At 33.7% G+C, this 23,512-nt stretch overlaps 1 protein-coding gene across 7 annotated transcripts in view; it reads right to left on the bottom strand.

Moving 5' to 3' along the window:
- LRBA (LPS responsive beige-like anchor protein) overlaps positions 1 to 23,512 on the bottom strand; it is a 759,801-nt gene that overhangs the window by 608,432 nt on the left and 127,857 nt on the right. For all 7 annotated transcript variants that reach the window (XM_045989499.1, XM_045989508.1, XM_045989525.1 and 4 more), the window contains exons 10-17: positions 22,940 to 23,137; positions 22,604 to 22,737; positions 20,490 to 20,598; positions 19,810 to 19,962; positions 12,738 to 12,906; positions 7,016 to 7,095; positions 5,393 to 5,455; positions 3,202 to 3,299 (exon numbers count right to left, since the gene is read on the bottom strand). In XM_045989499.1, coding sequence (XP_045845455.1) covers positions 3,202 to 3,299; positions 5,393 to 5,455; positions 7,016 to 7,095; positions 12,738 to 12,906; positions 19,810 to 19,962; positions 20,490 to 20,598; positions 22,604 to 22,737; positions 22,940 to 23,137 — 1,004 coding nt within the window. The remainder of the gene's footprint in view (positions 1 to 3,201; positions 3,300 to 5,392; positions 5,456 to 7,015; positions 7,096 to 12,737; positions 12,907 to 19,809; positions 19,963 to 20,489; positions 20,599 to 22,603; positions 22,738 to 22,939; positions 23,138 to 23,512) is intronic.

Here is a 23,512-nt window from a genome sequence, read left to right as displayed (position 1 = left end):
GTATTCTCAGATGAACAGACTGGGAAAATTCATTGCTAACATACGTGTCTTGTAAGAAATAATAAAGTTCACCAAGAAGAAAGGAAATATAGTATTATAAAACCATTAAACAGAAAATATTTTTTAGAAAAGAAAACTAGGGGCGCCTGGGTGGCTCAGTCAGTTAAGCAACCAACTCTTGATTCCAGTTCAGGTAATGATCTCAGGGTTGTGCAACCGAGCCCCACATGGGGCTCCCTGCTCAGCAGGGAGTCTGCTTAAGGATTCTCTCTCTCTCCCTCTCCTTCTACCCCTCCCCCGCCTCACTCATGCACACTTGCTCACTCGCTCTCTTAAGCTCTCTCTTTAAAACAAATAAATAAATCTCTAAAAAGAATTAAAAAAGGAAAGAAAAAGAAAGAAACTAAACAATCAACAGGGAGTTCGGTTCAACCAAGATGTCATAAAGCTAGTAACAGCCTCTCTGTCTTACATATTAGACCTTAAAACAATGGGAAAAAATACAAAAAGCAATTTTGTTAAGTACTCTGAAGACCAAACAAAAGCAGATGCAGTGGTATAAAGGAGATAAAATTTGGAGAATTGTCCATGATAGAGTGGAGAGTCTCAATTTTTATTTTCCCTTGTAAATCTGACCCAAATGTGAGCCTTTATCTCAGAGGTGGACGTTAGAAGCTCAGATGGCTGATACTCCGACGAAAACTGTCCTTTGGTTAGAGGAACTAAGAAAATGGGTTCATGCAGGTGGGGGGGGGGGTAGTCCAAATAAGAGCAAACAGGAGAGAAAGATCCTCAAAATCTTTGTAAAAACCCACAAGAGTTCTAAACTGACCCAGGAGATGCACTTATGTCCAGGCAGACATGGACCAGAACAGAGAAATTTTTCTAAATTGAAAAAAAATTTGAATTATCGTTCAATTCTCTACCTAATCCCTGAGTGCATTATGTACAAAATGGACACAAAGCAGGACAAGGGAGATTTTTACAATAAATGACATCCGGAACCACTACCCACAAAGGAGAGGTAGAACTTGCAGTCTGACCCTTCTTATTAAAATAAAACAAAAATAAATAAATAAATAAATAAATAAATAAATAAAATAAAATAAAATAAAACAAACAAAATGTCAAGGTTAGTTAGAGGATTTTAACAAAACACATAGTTTATAAAAGATAACATTCACAATGTCTAGGATACATTAAAGAATTACTCAACATACAAAGGACCAAGAAAATATAACCATTTCTCACAGGAAGAGACACTGAACAAATGCTGATGAGATGGGTAAACTGTTGTAATTATCACACAAAGATATTAAAGGAGCTATTATAAATATGCTCGGGAAGGTTAAAGTAAGCACAGTCTAATACAATTAGAAAATAGGGTTCTCAACAAAAAAAAATGTATAAAATTAACCATCTTAAAATTATACAACTGAAATGTACAAATTTAAAGTATTTATGAGATGAGCCTAATATCAAAAAGAAAAGAGCAAACAAGAAGTCTATAAAGTTGAAGATGAAGTTTATCACATATAGCTAGCTTAGAAGCTTGCTATATTGCTATCAACAGATAGTATCAAACCTAAGAACAAAGGAAAAAGATTGAAATAAACTAAAAAGAGGCTCAGGGATGTGTACATCAAAAGCCCTAATATTCATGTCATTAGACACCCAAAGTAAAGGGAGAAAAGACATAACTGAAGCAAAAAATAGGAAAATAAGGGCCCAGAACTTTGCAAAATTGATGATAATCACAAAGAAAAGTACAATGGGGGGGCTAAAGAATATGTCTTGAAAGCAAGTACAAAAATGTAGTATATTTTATTTAGCAAATAAAGATTTAAATAACCATACATTTCTCATTAGAAACCATGGGTACCAGGGAACAACGGAAAAATATTTTGAAGTACGAAAAGAAAAAAGTAGAATTCTACACAGAATTCTGTATGTAGCAAAAATACCCTGGCATGAAGACCAGATAAAATTATATTCAGAAGGGAGCCCAGGTGGTCCAATCAGTTGAGTGTCTTGGTTTCAGCTCAGGTCATGATCTCAGGTTCATGAGACCGAGCCCTGCTTTGGGTTCCGCATTCAGCAGGGAGTCTGCTTAAGATTCTCTCTCTCTCTCTCTCTCTCTGTCTTTGCCCTTCCCCCCATTTGCACTCCCTAAAATAAATAAATAAATCCTTTTAAAAATTATATTCAGGAATAATTTAAAAATTTGCTTCCAAGAAAACCGCTCAATAAGAAATGTGAATAGAGTTCCTCCAGAATGGGAAAAAGGAATAAAAGAAATTGTAACTATCTGGTAAAAAGTAAACAGGGATTTTTCTTCCCTTAAATTCTTAAAATACATTATAACAAGTTAAACTAAAATCTGTATCATTGTCTAGAGAGACTTGTGATACATTAGAGGTAGTAACAAAAAATGGTGGTTAAAGAGATAAATAGTTGAAATGGTTCTCTATTTGAAGAGGTAAAATATTAAAGTAGACTGTGAAATCTTGTGCAACTACTAAGAAAAAATGCAGAAATAGATACAAAACCAAACAAATTAATTTTTAAAGAATACTAAAGGAATTCAAATACAAGGAACAGTGGAAAAGAGAAACAGGGAAAAAATTACAGAGATAAATAAATAATAAAATGCTAGGTGAAAATAAAGCCTTAACAGTAGTTACATTGAAAGTAAATAGTCTAAACACATCGAGAAGACTTAGAATCTCAGAGTATGTTTCAAAAAAAAACCAAAACTGCAAGAAAACAAATTTCTGTTGTTTAAGCAACCCAGTCTATGATATTTTGTTATGGAAGCCCAAGTAGACTAATACAATGATGATTGGGATTAGGGATGAAGGTAGCAATATTTTTCTTGCAGTGCAAATTAGTTATTACTGTTCTAGGACCTAAAGATAACTCTGCTAAAGAAATCAGTTCTATAATAGTTATATAACAGCACTAACCATACAAAATACTAACCTGATTTGCCTGATCTGTCTTCACAAATTAAACAGTAACACAACCTCTATAATTTAAGACTTCTTTAAAAAACATAACACGTGAAATAAGTGGGTCTTACACCTTAATTCATTTATAATATATGATCCAGCAGTACTTTCCATATTTAAGAATCATCTATCATTTCCAAATTAAACTCTTATATTTAATATATTTAAATCCCTGATATACAACTCTTACCGTAATCCATTCCTTTGGTCAAAAGCAGGAATCATAGAGTTAGGGTGTTCTGACATTAATGCAACAAGCAGTTGTAGGACATCCATTAGATTGTCATCCTAAAATCAAAACAGAAATTTTTTTAAATAAGGAAAAATCTTTTTGAACACTGAATATTTCCAAAACGAAAAAATCATAAAATAATGGACATATGAGCAATATACACCTGCTTTTAACAAGCTCGTTCTTTACACATATATATTCATCTTTTAACTCAAAACACACATCATCATGTGTGCCAAATGTCATAATCAAAGAAATGCAACCCTTATAGTATACAGTATCGAGATTTCCCGAAACATACTCTATAAATATACTACACTTAACAGGTTTTTTTAGACAAAGTTTATATATTAAGAAATTGAGGGAAGGGAAACTAAGTTATTTTCTTTTTTTAATAGCAAAACATACCAGAGCCTTTAATAAGGTAATCAATGTCAGCAATCTGATGGCAGTGTATGCTTTATTCACTGACCCTCTCAAGAAACTAGTTACAACAGTAAGCTTTTGAGGAAATAATGGAATAGTTTTCATATATTATACCCATTGACAGTATTAAAGATACAGATGATCAGTGTTTACTGAGGCAACATATTATTGTATATAGTATAACTTGAAAATTCTGACAGAACAACAAAGAAGCATATGTGAGTTCTGAATCCGAAACAATTCCAAGACAATCCTACACAGCCTTGGTTGAATATTCCAGTATATATGCATATTTAGAACCAATCTGGCAATACTGACCCAGAAAAAGAAGGACAAGGGAAGCAGCTATCAAGAGCTAGTTATCTCTGTTGCCCAGTGTATAAAAGGTTTTGTTCACTGCTTTGGAACTACAGCTATTTGAACATCTAATTTTCAGTAAACTACGTAGATAATCTAGAGCTAGGGCACTCAGGCTTGGGAAAAGTGTTATTTGAAAGACCTAAAAGATTTCTGAATTAACAGACTAAGAGACTAGAGAAGATCACCATGACTTCCAGTTTGCGAGCACCAGTTTCTCCTTTATAAAGTACTTCAGTGCCTTAGGGAGTTAGAGTTAATAAAAAACAAAATCATACACAACAACATTACTAGGAAATTCAGTTGAAAAATCTTCAACTATTACGCTGGGTAAAGAAAATCAACAAATAAAATACCCTAATCAAGAGAAAAAAGCAAGCACAATCATTAATGTTTGAGTCAAATATGATCCAGTCAAGAAATTTAATCGACTTTTCCATATCAAGAGCAATAGGTCAAAACAGTATCTCCCATTTATTGATGATTTAAAAAGACATTATTTTACACCATAACAGATATTTATTAAAACACAAGACATGAACTATAAAACGAAATGAAATTATCATTTGAAATACTGTGCTTTACATGAAATTACATCATTTCTAAATTTTACTTATTTAACAAATACTTAATCAAATTATTTAATTAGATTAAATCAGAGTATATTACATTTTCCCAGAGCAAAATAATAAAGGAAAAAACCCAAAACATTTCAACTTATTTTTCAACCTCCTTTGCAACCACGTAATTACAAATCTCATTATAAATAAGTTGACTTACCAGTATTTGAACATGCAAAATCAGTTGGAAGATTATGTTATGAATTTAAAAATCTAAACAGTTTTAGTCATTTTCATAACCTATTTTTCCATATGTTACACTGGTTCTTAGAGATACAATGAACGTATTCTTTAACATTTTTTTTTTAAGATTTTATTTATTTATTTGACAGACGGAGATCACAAGTAGGCAGAGAGGCAGGTAGAGAGAGAGGAAGAGAAACAGGCTCCCTGCTGAGCGAGAGCCCAATGCGGGTATAGATCCCAGGACTCTGGGATCATGACCTGAGCCGAAGGCAGAGGCTTTAACCCACTGAGCCACACATGCGCCCCTTTGACATACTTTCTTATTAATTCAATGAGATCTAATTTCAAAACTTTTTAAAACTTTTCATGATTATTCTCAGAGCCATCCTGTGGTAATAAAGGGTATTTAAATGACAGTTGCTAAGACTTAGGTCCTAAGTATATTTACTCTCCATTATAGTTACATTAATGAAAGAGCACTTAAACGTTTTTACTTTAAAAGAAAGAGCATAATGCAACTTCAAAAAATAAAATCCCAAAATACAAATTTTAAATGTTACCTCATGCATAGTGAGGAGGTAATTAAGAATGGCCTGCAGTTCATCTTCCTTGACTCCAGAATCCTTTAAAAACATAATATAAGTGTCTTAAAGTATCTTATACATGCATTTTAAAAAGATTTTTTAAAAGGTGAATAATACACCTAACATTTGTCAACCTGGTCAATTGCTATGAATATACAAAGATACTAAATATAGAATCTAAATTTAAAACATGAATTAGGGTAAACACCAAAGATCTGCTATATTCAAGACTGTGTAGAAAAAGTCAAAGAAATGTTATCAAGTATCCTGTTTTCAGAATCATATATGACAAGCTATCTAATAAAGCTATAGAATCCCAAAGTAAGCAAACCAATAATTCATGATGAAAGAGTACTATTCACAACTATCACTCCACTAAATAGAGAGGACAACTTTTCTATTTCTTTTTTCTGTTAAATTTGGAGAGTAAGTAAACAGCTTCTAATATTACCAGTTAAAATGTGTAAGCCTGATGATTCACAGACCTGTACCCCTGGGGCAAATAATATATTATATGTTAATAAAATAAATTAATTAATTGTCAGGCACTAAAAACTGAGTAGTATTGTTCCTTGAGGAAAACATTGCACTTTTAAATATGAACTCAGTATGTAAATTTTTAACCTATCCTACCAATTTATCAATGATAAAACAAAGTTGAAATGAGAAAAGAGCAATAAGAAAGATCAGAGGCGGAGACAAACCATGAGACTATGGACTCAGAAACAAACTGAGGGCTCTGGAGGGGAGTGGGGTGGGGGGTCAGGTGAGCCTGGTGGTGGGTATTATGGAGGGCACATATTGCATGGAGCACTGGGTGTGGTGCATAAACAATGAATATTGGAACACCGGAAAAAAATAAAATAAAATTTATAAAAAAAGAATTAGGAAACAAAATCACAGAAAAAAATTAAACACAAAAATCAAGCAATAAGATTTTTGTAAAGAATTTGAGTCTAAAAGATATACTAGAAGTTTGACCCATTTAACATAATATTAAATTCTAAAAAATAAGAAAATGACATAGGAAAATAATAAAATATAGATAAAAAATACATTTATACATTGCTCTCTAATAAAACCAAAATACCTTCCTTAAAAATAATAAATTTTACTTTACCTACAACACAATAAGAACCAGACAAATGTGATAATTTCTAAAGGCTGATGCATCTTTCTGGTACCTTTATACATGGAAATTTTTTCTCAAAATCTGAATGTCAAGTACAAGAGACCCACTAAAAATGCTGTCTCCTTGAAGAGTCTTATTGACTACCCTATCACTACTGTAAAGAATAATACCTAGTACTTAACAGAAATTCAGTAAATATTCACTGAATGAAAGAATGAATCCACTTGGACCCCTAGAGAAATTCATAGAACATACATTACAATTATCAATCTCCAATTCTGCAATGATTTACATCCATGTGTGCAAAAAAGAACAAAAAAACATAGAATCAAGTCTCTTTCAGAGTATTTTCCAAAGTGTAACACTAATAACCCAAAAAAGAGTAAACAAAACTTAAAAACAAAAACTTACGTGAAATTATAAGTTAAAATACAGAACATGCTAAAGGATAAGAAGTATAAACTCACCTTCATCACTAACTGCTTAATGAACATCAACAAGAAAGCTCGTAGAGAAAGTATTTCTTTTTGATTAGGTCGTGGTCCATCTTTGAAAAAATAATATACACACATACTTAGTGTTTCAAAGACCTCGAAGCAAAGTACAAAACTGTCTTTCCTAAGAGTTTTTTCTATATATTTATGAGAAACATAAAAGTGAGTCACCTAAAGAGACTTATGCCTCAACACTGTGTTTAGAATTGAAAGGACCCTGTGATCATGACCTGAACTGAAGGCAGATGGTTAACAAACTGAGCCACCCAGGCGCTCCCCCCTTTTTTTTAAAAAAGATTTTTAAAAGATTTTGCCTTTTTAAGAAGTTACACACTCTGAAATTCATCTATAGTGATACAAATAAGAATAGTGGTTGCCTTCTGGGTATGGATGGGGAGGAGGCACGGGGGAGCATTCCAGGGTGCTCAACTTTCCATATCTTGATTTGGGTAGGGATTATGCAAGTTCATTTATATCTCAATAATAAATAAGTAATCATAAAAATTTTGTTCACTTTTGGGGTTGTGGGAGGATGGGAGGGAAAAATGAAACAAGATTGGACCAAGGAGGGAGACAAACCATAAGAGACTATTAATTTCAGGAAACAAACAGGGGGTTGCCAGAGGGGAGGGCTGGGGGGGGTGGTAGGAAAGGGCAGGCTTTGGACTTTGGGAGGGTATGTGCTATGGTGAGTGCTGTGAATTGTGTAAGACTGATGATTCACAGACATGCAGCCCTGAAACAATACATTATATGTTAATTAAAAAATTTGTTCACTTTGGGAAAAAAAAAAAAAAAAAAGAATTGAAAGGAAGATAAAGAGTTTCCCAGAAGAACAAAAACTAAAGAAGTTCATTACCACTAGACATAGTGGTAATGCAAGAAATATTAAAGGGAATTCTTTAAGCAGAAGAAAAAGGCTTTAACTAGAAACAAGAAAATACAGGAAAGAAAAAAATCACACTGACAAAGGCAATGTAAAGGTAGGGGTAAACTGCCTTTACAGTAAAGGTAGGGGGATCACTCATTTCAAAAGTGAGTATATAAAGACTGAAAGGCAAAAGTAATAAAATTAACTATAGCTACAATAATTAGTTAAGGAATACACTAAATAAAAAGTTTAAAATATAATACCAAAAACATAAAACATTGGGAGATAAGAGTAAAAATGTAGTACTTTTAGAATGCATTTGAACCTAAGGAATCACCAACTTACAATGGGCTTCTATATATATAAGTTGTTAGATATGAAGCTCATGGTAACCACAAACAAAAACCTGTAATAGGTACACAAAAAACAAAAAGGAATCCAAACAGAACATTAAACAAAATCATCAAATCACAAGGAAAGAAGAAAGGAACAGAGAAGAACTTTAAATACAATAGAAGACAATGAATAAAATAGTAATAAATATGTACCTGTCAGTAAAAACTTTCAAACTTTAAAAAAAAAAAAATCCTCTATATGCTGCGAACAGGAGACTCACTCTCTAAAAACACACAAAGACTAAAAGTGAAGTGATAAGAAAAGATACACCATGCAAAAGGAAATAAAAAGAAAACTGGTCTGGCATTACTTTTATCAGACAAAGTAGACTTTTTAAAAAGCTGTAAGAGCCAAAATGCATTACATAATGATAAAGGGTTTAAACCAACAAGAAGATATAACATTTATAAATATTTATGTGCCCAACACTGGAGCACATAATATATAAAACAAATATTACTAGAAAAAAACAAGAACCTGACAGTAATACAGTAACAGTAGGGGATTTTAACACACCCCTTACATCAATAGATAGATACAGAAAATGAGTAAGAAAACATTGGCCTTAAATAACACAAAGGAACAAATATACCAAACAGATATATACAGAATAGTCTCACCAAAAAAACAGAAGATACATTCTTCTCAAGCACATGAAACATTCCTCTACAATAAAAGCATGACAGACCACAAAATAAGTCTCAATAAATTTAAGAAAACCAAAATCATATCAAGTGTCTTTTCCATCCATAATGAAACTAGAAATCAATTACAAGAATAAAACTGGAAAAAAACACAAATGCAGAGACCAGAAAACATGTTCCTAAAAAACCAATGGAATAATAAATAAAAGAGGATATTAAAAAATACCTTGAGACAAATGAAAATGAAAACACAATGTTCCAAAATCTGTGAAATGCAGTAAAAGCAGATCCAAGAGGGAAGTTTAAATCAAAACAGGCCTACCACAAGAAACAAGAAAAATCTCTAAAAAGACATACAGATGGCCAACAGGCACATGAAAAGATGCCCAACATCACTAACCATCTGTGAAATGCAAATCAAAGCCATAATGTGATTTCACCTCACACTTGCCAGAATGGCTAAAATTGAAAAGACAAGAAGTATTTAGCGTGAGTGTGAATGCAGAGAAAAGAAGTTTTCTCTTTCTTTTTCTTTTTCTTTTTTTTACATTCCCACTGTTGGTGGGAATGTAAAATGGTGCAGCCACTATAGAAAACAGTATGGAGATGCCTCAAAAAATTAAAAATAAAATTGCCATATAATTCAGCAATTCCACTTCTAGGATTTATCCAAAGAAAACAAAAACATTAATTCAAAAACATGTGCATCCCTATGTTAAGCACAGCATTATTTACCATAGCAAAGATATGGAAGTAACCTAAATATCCATCAACAGATAGACGGATAAAGATGTGGTATGTGTACATAGGCATATACACACACATGCAAACACACACACACACACAGGAATATTATTCAGCCATAAAAAAGAGTGAAAACTCGTCACTGTGACAACATGGACGGGCATAAAAAGTATAATGCTAAATGAGAGAAAGACAAATGGTATATGATTTCACTTGTTTGTGGAATCTGAAGAACAAAACAAAGCAAAACAGAAACAGATTCACAGATACAGAAAACAAACTGCCAATTGCCAGAGGGGAGAAAGGAAGAAGCTGGGAGGATGGACAAAACAGGTAAAGAGGTCAAGAGGTACAATATTTCCATTATAAAATAATACATCACAGGGATTTAATGTACAGTGTAAGGAATAGAGTCAATAATATTGTAACAACTTTGCATGTTGAGAGATGGTAACTAAACATATTGAGGTGACCATTTCATAATGTATATAAATATCAAATCACTATGTTGATATTAAAACTGTTTGTCAATTATTCTTCAATTTAAAGAGTTTTATGCCTCTAGAAAGACATTCAATCTCACAATACTACATACAGTGCTCCAAATGTACAAAATGGGTTACTTTGAAATTACAATGAAGGGAGTTTATTTTTAAAGTTAGATGAATTCCAAAACATGAAAATGAGGCAATAAAATTTGTATTCAATAATCATATGCACTTATATTTTGTTTTAAAAGACTCTGAGAATGTTAGTACAGTAATAGAAGTTTACTAAGGAAAATCCAAACTTATATGCGAATTTAGTTAAAAAAAAAAAGCTTCTGTCTCTTGTATAAGCTAATACAAACATTTTAAAAAGTACAGTTCAACACAGTTTGGTTCATTTAGAAAGGAAACATTATGTTGACCACTTCTGACATCTCCTCCCCTTCTTAAAAAAAAATCCCTGGTCACACATGGCTCACATTAAAAATAATTTTCATGTCTTAAACAAAAAATTCCCAAGCAGAAAGCTTTTGAAACCAAACACCCATTGTTGTAAGATCCTAAAGTTAGGTACCTGTTTGCTTCATATTTTCTGCAATTTTCCCTCCACTAATCACTATTTACAGCTAGTTCTTAGACCACCAAAGCACAAGACCACCAAGACCTCAAATAGATCAATTAAAATAGGAAGAAAATTGCTTAAAATTTGTTCCACATGACAATTTCTAGACAAAGAACCAGTTACAGAGCTACAATAGAATCACAAACTTTGTTCAGCTCTCTCACTTAAAGTATGAGACTTTCCCAAGGTCACTAATCAGGTATAAAATGACAGAATACAAAACTAATACGCAAGACAGTACATGATATACCTACAGTACCATCAAACAGTCATTAGGAAATTATGACCTAGTTCTCCGCTACAACACTACCACCTTAAACAGATCATTCAACTTCTGTGTGTGCTCATATATTTCTAAGTTACACATAGCGTATTCTCTGAGAAGCAGCAGATTTTGAAAAGGATAAAGAAACACCGTATTAATATGAAAACTGTGTTTATAAATCACTGAACAGCCAAAGCATTTAAGTACAACGACTCTCAGCATCTAATTCCTGATTTCAAACAGCAGCAATTTTTATATCAGGGTACTGAACCCATTCTCACTCCGAGATCATGTATTTCAAAGATACGAAGGCTTCTAATCAGAAAGATAGCTGTCACATGAGACTATGCACATGATGCAATCAGAGCCAATGAGCAACAAAGAGACTTCAGCTGGAAAGACTATGTACATGATGCAATCAGAGCCAATGAGTGACAAAGAGACTTCAGCTGGAAATGTTCAATACAGGCAGACACTCTTTTGCTAGACTTATAGTTGTAAGGATGTGAAGGTAGAGTGGCTGCTTGGTACTGTAAGGGAGAGAACACATGAAGAGACAACATAGAAGAACTGGGAAATGGAGTGAGATAAACTGAGTTCAAGGAGCATATTCTGAACCCTTGCACTAAGTTGAATTGAAAATGCCAGTTTAGGGGCGCCTGGGTGGCTCAGTGGGTTAAGCCGCTGCCTTCGGCCCAGGTCATGATCTCAGGGTCCTGGGATCGAGCCCCACATCGGGCTCTCTGCTCAGCGGTGAGCCTGTTTCCCTCTCTCTCTGCCTGCCTCTCTGCCTGCCTCTCTGTCTACTTGTGATCTTTCTGGCAAATAAAAAAAAAATTAAAAAAAAAAAATGCCAGTTTATATGAGCTGATTAACTCCCTTTTACAAGAGCCGATCTAAAGCAGGTTTCATTTCAAAAGACCCGGGGCGCCTGGGTGGCTCAGTGGGTTAAGCCTCTGCCTTCAGCTCAGGTCATGATCTCAGGGTCCTGGGATCGAGCCCCATATCGGGCTCTCTGCTTGGCAGGGAGCCTGCTTCCTCCCCTCTCTGGCTGCTGCTCTGCCTACTTGTAATCTCTCTCTCTCTCTCTCTCTCTCTCTGTAAAAAAGAAAAAAAAAAAAAACCAAAAGACCCACCATTTGTCAAAATTTTTATTTTGATACCTTCTATAAATTTCTGACATATAAATGAATATTACCTCTCCAGTAATTTCCTGATTATACAAGAAAATAATTACTGAAATTCTGTAGCCTCATTATTTTATTAGAAGTAGATATACCCCCTACTTCCGCAAGAAATCTCTATTTCCCAAAAACCATGGGCTTTCATTTTCATTATGATAATTAGCTTCAGCATCAATACCATATGTTAATATAGAACTTCTCATTTTCTGTGCCTTAATATCCTAGTCATATCTGCTCTGCAAACAACTTACACCAGCAGAAGTAGCATTCTTCCATGAAAGTAGCAAGTTACCTCTCGCAAACCTCAATTCAGTACAAACTATTAACATTATCAAGAAGACTAAAATAAAATTTTGCCATGATGATATTCAGAAAAACTGCAAGAATAACATATAACATTATAAAATAAATTATATTAATTTAATATATTAAAACAAAAGAAAAAAATCTATGACAAAATATATAAACAGGGATGATATACCTAATCCTTTAGGCGTGATACCACTTCGATCCTGAGGATTCACTGCCCAGTAGTAGTACTTCAGTGTATGCGTGATGAGAAGCACTGTTCCAACTCTCCGAATGGCATTATATATGTTGACTGTACCAATGAATTCCGTGGATAGGTAAGTATAGAGTGTCAACTGAACCTAGAGAATCAAAATGAAGAACTTATATCAAAGAAGCAGCTTAGCATTTTGCCCCTGGTTCCAGTAATACTCTCAGGTTGCTTTACTTGGATCATACTACTTCCAAAAAGTAATATGCGAGCTTGATGGTAACATCCATGCTAACAGGTAACACACACTCACTGGCACATGTGCACACACACACACGCACACACACACACACACAAAAGCACACATATTCCTTATAAAGCTAAACCAGGTAAATGCTACTTTTACAGTAACATTATAAAGGAAACATCCCCTAATATACCAAATTTTTACAGCACTGTTCCATGGAAATAACTGTTTAATTCCTATTAAGCAATCAGCAATTATCCATGAGCATATATAACATCTTACAGTAAGCTTACTAATCATACTATGCATAGTTGCTTTAAAAAGCTGGTAATTTTCTTCATTTTGCAGAAAAGTGGAAGATAACAAAAAAAGAAAAAAGAAAGAAAAAGTAGGAATAACTCAAAAAGAATAAAGGTAGAAGTCAAAAGGAAAAAAAAAGTGTAAAGCCTACCTTAGGAGATGTTAGAAAAACAGAATTCTGTTGTAATAGCTCATTGATAGAAACATTATAAGATTATAATCCCTCAACATGTTTATCAACATGTTTATCAGTATTATCCTCTAATTAGAAAAGGATTCTACTGGGATGCCTGGGTTGCTCAGCTGGTAAAGCATATGCCTTCAGCTTAGGTCATGATTCCAGGGTTCTGGAATTGAGTCCCTCATTGGGCTCCTTGCTTGGCAGGGAGCCTACTTCTCTCTCTGTCTGCCACTCCCCCTGCTTGTGCTCTCTCTCTCCCTCTCTCTCACTGACAAATAAGTAAATAAAATCTTTAAAAAAAAAAGATCCTACTAGTCTTATTTCCAAATAAATTATTTTAATAAACACATAAGAGTTTAGTAACTTCAAAATACAAGCTCTTAAAAGAAACAAAAGATTATAGGATTATAGGTACTACTCTACCACCACACATTTCATACTAGTACAAAATTTCAGTGAAATTACAGCTTTAAAACTCACCAACTGCTACAATCTAGTAATGTAGCACAACAGCACAACATAACGTAAGGATTGCTTTTGTTCTACTTCTGTGTCAAAATCAAGAATTTTTCAATTCATTGCTAGTAGATATACTTTATAAGTGGAAAACTTTTAAGTAGGACATACATACTCGCCCCCTAACCAAAGACCAAACTATTCCCAGTCATTTAAAAAGGAACATTTATGCTATCTTCCTAGACATGGACGCCATTTTCACTTCCAAACCTGCAAGATATGTCAGTGTTACCTGGTAATTTCGTTAGAGAGCAAAAATTAGGTACCTATCTTCCAGATGCCCAAAAATAAACTTAAATGAATCAGGGAGTCAATTAGTAATCAAATACAGTAAAGAGTGGCAGATTCTGAATCACTTAAAACTGAGGTTCAATTTTATGATCCTTATAGTTTAGAAAACTATATATATGGGGAATATCCCACTCTCTTGCATAAAAATAGTATTATGTTGGTGCAGCCAATGTTATTCAAATGGATAGGTCCAGTTTACTTATCACTGAGGCTATATAACACTTTTTTTCATGGTTCAAATTCTTAACCATCATATTTCAGTCACTCAGAAAATACTTCTATCCACCTATGCTTAGTGATGTAGTACAGAAATACAATGACATATACATTATCCCTCGATAGCTGAAATCCAGTTGAAAAGATTAAAAACACATAAATTTAAGTAAAAAACCAATGTAATAAAGATGCCTATTGAAACACAAAGATTACTTAAGGAAATTCTTTTAAAAAAATGTCTAGAACCGGGGCACCTGGGTGACTCAGTCAGTTGAACGTCTGCCTTCAGCTTAGGTCATGATACCAGGGTCCTGGGATTGAGCCCTGCCTCATCAGGCTCCCTGCTCAGTGGGAAGCCTGCTTCTCCCTCTGTCCTCCCCCTCCCCAACTGCTTGTGATCTCTCTAATAAATAAATAAAATCTTTTTTTTTAAAAAAAGGTCTAGAGTTAACACATCTATAAAGGGGCACCTGGCTGCCTCAGTTGGTAGAGCATACAACTCTTGATCTCAGGGTTGTAAACTCTAACCCCACAATGGGTGTAGGGATCACTTAAAAATAAAATCTTTTAAAAAAAAGAAAGAAAAACAAACATAAGTATGTATGTAATTAATTCCATGTAACTAATTGCAAAATATGTAATTAATTGCAAAATGAGTAGCAAAGAGTTATTAGAATCTATCAATTTGGAGGTCAGAGAAATTATTACAGGATAAGCTAAAATACTTAAAAAAGCCTGACTAATAAAATAGGTATTAAGGTAGACTTTGAAGATTAGCAGTAAGATAGGTAGAACAAACGTAGAAATTCAAACATGGAAACTGGTAAATCACACAACAATAGGCTTCCGAAGATCTTGTAAAATGCTCCACAATCCTGATTGTACAACAGAATACCCGAAAAACATGTTTTAAAAATGCTGATGCCTGGGCCCTACCCCAGATCAAATAAAACACAATGTGGAGTAGAGGGTGTGGAATTGTTTTTTATTTAAAAAAAAAAAAAAAAAACTCTCCCAACAGGTTCTATTGACAGCCAAGATTGTGAACCTCTGCTCTGGGTTTACATTTTAGTATTTGCTTAGCCACTGAGATAACTGAGAGTTTTTAAACTAGAAAGCTCAGAAAGGACATGACTGACATGAAAACTTAATGCTAGAAAAGGGACTACTTTATTGTGAAAACAATGGGAAATTATTACACAGTTTGAGGCTAAGAAATAATCTTATGAGAGTAATGTGTTAAAAGGTAAGAATTCTGGGGGCGCCTGGGTGGCTCAGTGGGTTAAGCCGCTGCCTTCGGCTCAGGTCATGATCTCAGGGTCCTGGGATCGAGTCCCGCATCGGGCTCTCTGCTCAGCAGGGAGCCTGCTTCCCTCTCCCTCTCTCTCTCTCTCTCTGCCTGCCTCTATATCTACTTGTGATCTCTCTCTGTCAAATAAATGAAAAATATTTAAAAAAAAAAAAAAAAGGTAAGAATTCTGGCCAAAAAGCGATAGTGATAAAAAATGAAAAACTGAAGAAAGTCAGTCTACTGAGAATGATATTTAGTAAAAGAAAATGAAAAGGCTTTAATGTCAACATATTGAGATGAGTAAGAATGGTGACCTCAAGATTATTCATATGCTAACAATGAATAAATATTTACTCATTATATAATCCAATAACCATACAAGTTATATGTGTTAACATCTGTCTTTTCCATTAGGCATTCTATAAGAGCAAGAATTAGATCTGTTTGTTCACCATAGCACCCACAGTGCCCAACATAAAGCAGTTACTCAACAAATGAAGGACTATTTTATATAAGAAATTTCGCCTCTCCTTTTAGGTCATTAAAAAGACAGTCTCTAGGCACCTGGGTGGCTCAGTAGGTTAAGCCTCTGCCTTTAGCTTGGGTCATGATATCATGGTCCTGGATGGAGCCCCGCATTGGGCTCTCTGCTCAGCAGGGAGCCTGCTTCCCCCCCCCCACCCCTCTGCCTGCCTGTCTGCCTACTTGTGATCTCTCTCTCTGTGTCAAATAAATAAATAAAATCTTAAAAAAAAAAAACATTAAAAAAAGACACTCTCTGAGAAGATGAATGTATATTATACAAGCAGAGTAAACATCCTTTTCCAAAAGCAAAGGCTGATTCATACATAAATACCTTCACCTTTCATAACCACAGGTGGAATTACCATGAAGTTAATGAAGCTTAAACTTTATGCTCACTCATCTGTACCCTAAACCTCATTTTGTATGCACATGTTGTTTTTTTGTTTTTTTGTTTTCTTAAAAATTACCTTCCTCCCTCTAACTGTGTAACACCCAGATCAAACAAACTTCGGAAAACAAACCATTTTAGAACTATCTTTATAATACAATTAAAGTAGGGGCGCCTGGGTGGCTAAGTCCTTAAGTGTCTCCCTTCTGCTCAGGTCCTGATCCCAGTCCTGGGATTAAGTCCTGCAGTTGGGCTCTCTGCTCAGCAAGAAGCCTGCTTCTCCCTCTCCCCATGCTTGTGTTCCCTTTCTCACTGTCTCTCTGTCAACTAAATAAATAAAATCTTTAAAAAAAAAAAAATTCCATATAATACAATTAATAATACAATTAAAGTAGATATAACCCCTTATGGATACACAAAACAGTGTTTTTAAAACAAGGAAAGTTTAATATTAACAAATCAATTATAAATTCTAAAAACAAAATTAAAATTATTAACAAGGAAAAGGTAAGAAATAGAGTGTAATACTGGAAACCTAAGAAAATGATATAATGAATTTAAAAAATATTCCTCTACAACTAAGTATCTAATAAGAGGCTTTTTCACCACATCAAAAGAGATCCAAAGCCTTACAAATATGCTGCTTAGTAAAACAAAAAAAGTGTCTAGTAAAAGGTTTAAAAAGTAACTTGAAACAATCCTTGAAAAGAAATAAGACTGAAGGTCATAGAAGAAAAAGAGGTCAAATTTGAACCGAGAGATAAAAAGGTATAACCTCCAGCTGCCTCCTTTGATTATTTCCAAATGGCAATCAGAGTCAGCAGCTGTTTTTCTCTTTAACATTTGAAAAGACAAACTGAAAATAAGATACTATGAGTCCAGAAGTAAAGAAAGTCTACATTTTTTTTCTGACAACTAAAATAAGTAGTATGATTCCAACCTAAACAATGATAAACACTCTAAGTGGATCACCAGGGAGAAAGGGAGAGAGGAAATTAATAGGTATGAAATGATACTTCTAACAAAAACTGTAGATAAGGCAGAAACAATTATGCAATTTAACAAAAATTTGTTTCAAGTTCTCCTGAATACTACCACAATTAATATTCTTAGGGCAATTTAATAAACATTAGGACTTAACAAAAGTTCTATTTATATACTTTATCACAAATTACATTCACTTAGAAGTAATTGCTTTATTGTTACAGTACTAAGTTGTGTACAAATATAATTATATTTAATAATTTAAATTCATGTGAATTAAAATGATTAAAGAAGACCAGTATATCATGGAAGCCTTAAAACCAGGTGACATTTCAACTGTTCCTGCAGAATTAAACTCATGCATATGTATATATACATATGTACACATTGATATGTATGCAGACTGGTAACAAAACAGAGCTAAAGTTGATAGGAAACATTGTATTTACATTGGAACTGTCCAACTTTGATTTATACTTAGTAAATCAAAGTCTCTCTCAAATAAAATTTTGACTTAACAGAAGATAAAGACTATAGCTCTATTTTTTAAAAATACTGACATGTCTTGGAAAGAATATCCAGTAGAAACAGTCTCTTCAACAAATGGTGCTGGGGAAACTGGACAGCAGCACGCAAAGGAATAAAACTGGACAGCGTTCTTACATCATACACAAAAATAAACTCAAAATGGATTAAAGACCTAAATGTGAGACCTAAAATCATAAAATTCTGTAAGAGAGCACAGGCAATAATTTCTCTGACTTGGCCATAGCAGCATTTTTCTAGATATGTCTCCTGAGGCAAGGGAAACAAAAACAAAACTAAACCACTGGGACTACATCAAAATAAAAAGCTTCTGCACAGCAAAGTAAACAATCAACAAAACTAAAGGCAACCTAATGAATGGGAAAAGATATTTGCAAATGACCTACCTAATAAAGGGTTTATATATCCAAAATATATAAAGAATTTATACAACATCCCCCATAAACAAACAATCCAATTAAAATTGGGCAGAAGAAATAAAAAGACAGTTCTCAAAAGAAGACATCCAAATGCCCAAAAGACACATGAAAAGATGCTTAACACCACTCATCAGGAAACTGCAAATCAAAAGTCAGTGAGTTATCACCTCACACCCGTCAAATGGCTAAAATCAACAACACAAGAAGCAGGTGTCAGCAAAGATGTGGAGAAAAAAGAAACCTCTTGCACCATTAGTGGGATTGCAAACTAGTGCAGTCTACGTGGAAAACACTACGGAGGTTCCTCAAAAAATTAAAAATAGAACCCTTCAATCCAGTAATCACACTACTGAATATTTACCAAAATTCAAAAACTCTAATTCAAGGGGCTTTATGCACCCCTATGTTTATAGAAGCATTATTAACAATAGTCAAATTATGGAAGCAGCCTAAGTGTCCACAGATAAATGGATAAAGAAGGTGTGATATACCTCTACAATGGAATATTATTCAGTCATAAAGAAGAATGAAATCTTGCCATTTGCAATGACATGGATGTACCTAGAGAGTATAATGCTAAGTTAAATAAGTCAGTCAGAGAAAGACAAATACCATATGATTTCACTCATATGGAATTTAAGAAACAAACAACAAAAGATAAAAAAGAGAAACCAAGCAACAGATCTTAACTACAGAACAAACTAATGGTTACCAGAGGGGAGGGCGGGTGAGGTGATGCATGAAATAGGTAGTAGGGACTACGGAGTGCACTTGTCATGAGCACTGGGTAATGTACAGAACTGTTGGGGGTATAGCTCAGTGGCAGAGCATTTGACTGCAGAATTGTTTAATCATGTATTGTACACCTGAAACTAATATAACACCTTTTTTAACCATACTGGAATTAAAATTTTAAAAAAACACTGCTCTACAAAAAAAGAAAGAAAAGATAAACTGATCTGCAAATAAAAGAATAAATAAAAAGAAAAAAGTATGCTTATCAAAAAACACAACCTACTGAAATTTTACATGATAACATGTGAAAGGATAAAAGAAAATCCTCATAATTATCACTCTTCTCAACTACAAGAACTTGGTGAAAATAGTAAAACAAAATCTATATACATAAATATATATATATATATATTACCTTGGCTGGGGTATGAATCCATATAGCTGGGTTAAGAAGAATGTGATCACACAACTGTTTGAGTAGGGGCATCCCATTCTGCAGATTACTCAGATATTTTGAAAATGCAAGACAAAGTTCAAGTACTGCTCTGCTGACATGGGATTTGGAAGACTGCAGAAAAAAAAAAAAAAAGTAGATCAGAGGTCACTACCAGGGCCCCTGGGTAGCTCAGTCAGTTAAGCATCTGACTCTTTATCTCCACGCAGGTCATGATCTCAGGGTTGTGAGACTGAGCCCCACGTCTTGCTCGGCACTGGATGTGGAGCCTCCTTAAAATTCTCTCTTTCACTCTCTCAGTCTCTCTCTGCTCCCCCACCCCCACACCCTCCCTATTTTTGGAAAAAAAAAAAATAGGTCACTACCAATACAAGGCAAGGAAAGAAAATTAAAGGCTGTCAATATCAGAAAAAAGTTGGCCCACAAACTATGCTCAAAGTTAAGGACGCCATGAGACGCAATGTTACATTTCTCTAATAAAGCAACAGAGGCAAGGTCAAAAAACAAAAGATTATTTTACTTTTGGTAATTTTATGTAACCAAGGAGACATACTTGCAGAAAAAATTTCTCAACCACGTAGGAGACCAAATCCATGGCCTGAAAATGAAGACCAGAAAATGTAAAGCATTTCATACTCTACCTTCTCAAGGCTGTATCCTATTACCAAGAAGCCCTTGCAGGCAAGCATCTGCTCCTGCATAGCAACTGAGTTCTTCAGCAACTCCAGGATGAAAGCCAGCAAAGTTGAACTAAAATTAAGAAAACAGGCAATTGTCCAAAAAACTACTTTTTTTTTAAAGGTGGGGGGCTTATTAGATACAGTCTTTCTTTTATCTTAAAAAAAAAATGTTCTCTATTTCAAGAAAATTGAAGTTCTAATAAAATTTTCCCCAACTTTATCTCGGTACTAAAATTTGAATGTAGAATTAGGACTTACCCAATTATTTATCCCATATACTTAATCACCAAGCTATTAGTAAATGAATTACTTAGAAACAACAAGAGGAAACATGCATGAACTAGAGAAAAATTAGCAATGTCCAAAAACAAGTAATAACACAGCTAACTTAAGTATATGAAGTCCTTAAAGAATATATATAATTTAGATTGGCAAGTATGTTCAATTTTAGACAGAGGCCAAACAGAGGGGAAGATACATAGAGCAAACACACTAGGGTAGAAACACTCAGAAAGTGTTAGGGCTCCAGACTGGCCTGGTTTGAATGGAGTTCATGAAGGGGAAAATAAGAAAGTAAAACTGTACTTAATTGAAGTCCTCAAACACTAATTTAAGAATTTTGTACCTTATCCCAACAGGAAAATCGTAATTCAGTAGTCAATTGAGAAGACTTTTAAAACTGAATAGGGGCTACAATCATGCTCCCATCCTCACAACTTCTAGAGATACCGAAAATGGAATGGAATAAGGTCAGCTGTTACCTCCTTCTCAAAGGCTCTAGATATCTCCACAAAAAAAGAGAGCCTGACTGGCAGCCAACCTCCTCCTCCACAAAAGTGCTTTTAAAATGTCAGCAATTCCAATGAAGATTTTGAAAAGTTTAAAAAACAAAAAACAAAAAAAAAAGGAGATAACCAAGAAAAAATAACTGAGCTCTGTTACAAAGGTTTCAAACTCGAACGCACAAAAAATTTATGAAGTAGCAATATGTAAAGAATAATTTTAAGTAGGGGTGCCTCGGTGACTTAGTGGGGTAAAGCCTCCCTTCAGCTCATGATTCCAGGGTCTCTGTTTAGCAGGGAGCCTGATTCCTGCCATCTCTCTCTGCCTGCCTCTCTGTCTACTGTGATCTCTGTCAAATAAACAAAAATCTTTTAAAAAAATAAATAATTTAAATAAATAAATAAATGTCCTAAGTATTTGATTTGATATCTCATTCCTTAGGGAAAATAAAAGAGGCTGGGATGCCTGGCTGACTCAGCCAGTGGAGTGTGTGACTCTTCATCTCAGGGTGGTGAGTTTGAGCCCCACGTTAGGTGTAGAAATTACTTAACAATTAAAGAAAAAAAAAAAAAAGAGTTAAAAAAGTCATTTTGTTGCCTAAAAATAATTCCAAAAGAATTATTACATCATTAAATGCATACATTGATAGTAGATATCAACTTATATATAAAAGCAGAAATGAGAGAATTCTAAAAAGAAAGAATGGAAAAATAATTTACTCAAATAATACATTGAACATAATTACTAGTCTCACAGGATATATAGTCATGAAAAATTCATTTAGACACCCCCTCAAGGTTTTATATTGTGTCCTCTTATGTCTCTACCTTTTTCAGAATCTATACTGTAAGAGAGAAGACAAATGTGTCCAATGTACAATATAATCTTTTTAAAAATACCAAAGCTCAATTAATTATATACAATGATTAAAAATAAAAAGCTAAATCCTTGTAATAAATCACTGCCATGTAATAATCTGAAATAACTTATCTTTTTAAATAAGAATGACAGAAAAAAGTATTCATTTTTGCTAAATCATTTTTTCCAAATTAATTCAAAAACAAGTTTATTACATTTACAGCTTTCATATTTCCTACTGATAAAGAATTTAGATTAATACTACTATTATTGATAGGAATTTGTAGTGACATTTATAGTTCACAAATTTCTTTAAATTATATTCTCTTTTAACCCTACAATAAATTTAAAAGGGAGAAAAACATACTGTGTAGCTAACAGTAATGAAAGTCACTCTCACATCAAATTAAAGAAAAAAAAATAAAGCCACTCACCATATAGTCACGTCAACCTCATCAGATAAATATTGCCTATAATCCAACTGTGCAAAAAGTGGAAATAGCACTTGTACTCCTCCAATTGAATGCATAGCACTTTGAATGGAATGTGTTAAAACTGCCTTCACATCCTTATAAAATAGAAGGTACAATAAAGATTCTAATGATATCTTTCTCAAAATAATTAAAATAAAGCATAATAAGAACAATATACTATTACATTGCATATATTTAATAGAAGCTACCTAATACACCTCAATAATACACCAAAACCCACTATGAAAAATATTCTTAAAAGATTATAGCTAAAAAAAAAAAAATTATAGCTAGTACCTGGAGCATAAGTGCATGCGGTGAATGAACAAAAATTGAAGGATTGTCCTTAGGGGATGATTCGAGGCAGAGCTGGGCATCTGTAGCACGAGGATTGTACGCGAATGCAATGGCACTAGAGAGTTTGCCATCATACAATAAAAGTTTGTGATGCTCAGCAAGAAACAGATCACTTTCTGCTTTGAATTTAAATGTACCCTACAAATAAAAAGTAGAACAGTTAAGATAGTATACCACAAAAAGAAAATCTAAATACAAATCACCACAGATAGAAAAATTTAAGGAACACATCTTTGATCATTTTCCTAGTATCAAATAAGAATCCTGTTTGTTAATTCTAAAGTGCAGTGTTCACTTTAAAGATGTAATGGAAATGAACTCAACTTGGTATTAAAACCTTACAATAAAAAAATGTAAAACTTAGTGCCCTACAGCAGGTACTATATCTTTTTATTTTTTCACTGTATTTTGTCTTTCTGGATTTTTTAAATTGTGCTTAACGTGTTACACAAAATTTACCATCTTAAACATTTGTTAAGTTTACAGTACAATAGTATTAACTATATGCATATT

This window comes from Meles meles, chromosome 2 (assembly GCF_922984935.1).
Source record: "Meles meles chromosome 2, mMelMel3.1 paternal haplotype, whole genome shotgun sequence".
Classification (NCBI taxonomy): Eukaryota; Metazoa; Chordata; class Mammalia; order Carnivora; family Mustelidae; genus Meles; species Meles meles.
This window is presented reverse-complemented; position numbering and strand designations above follow the sequence as displayed.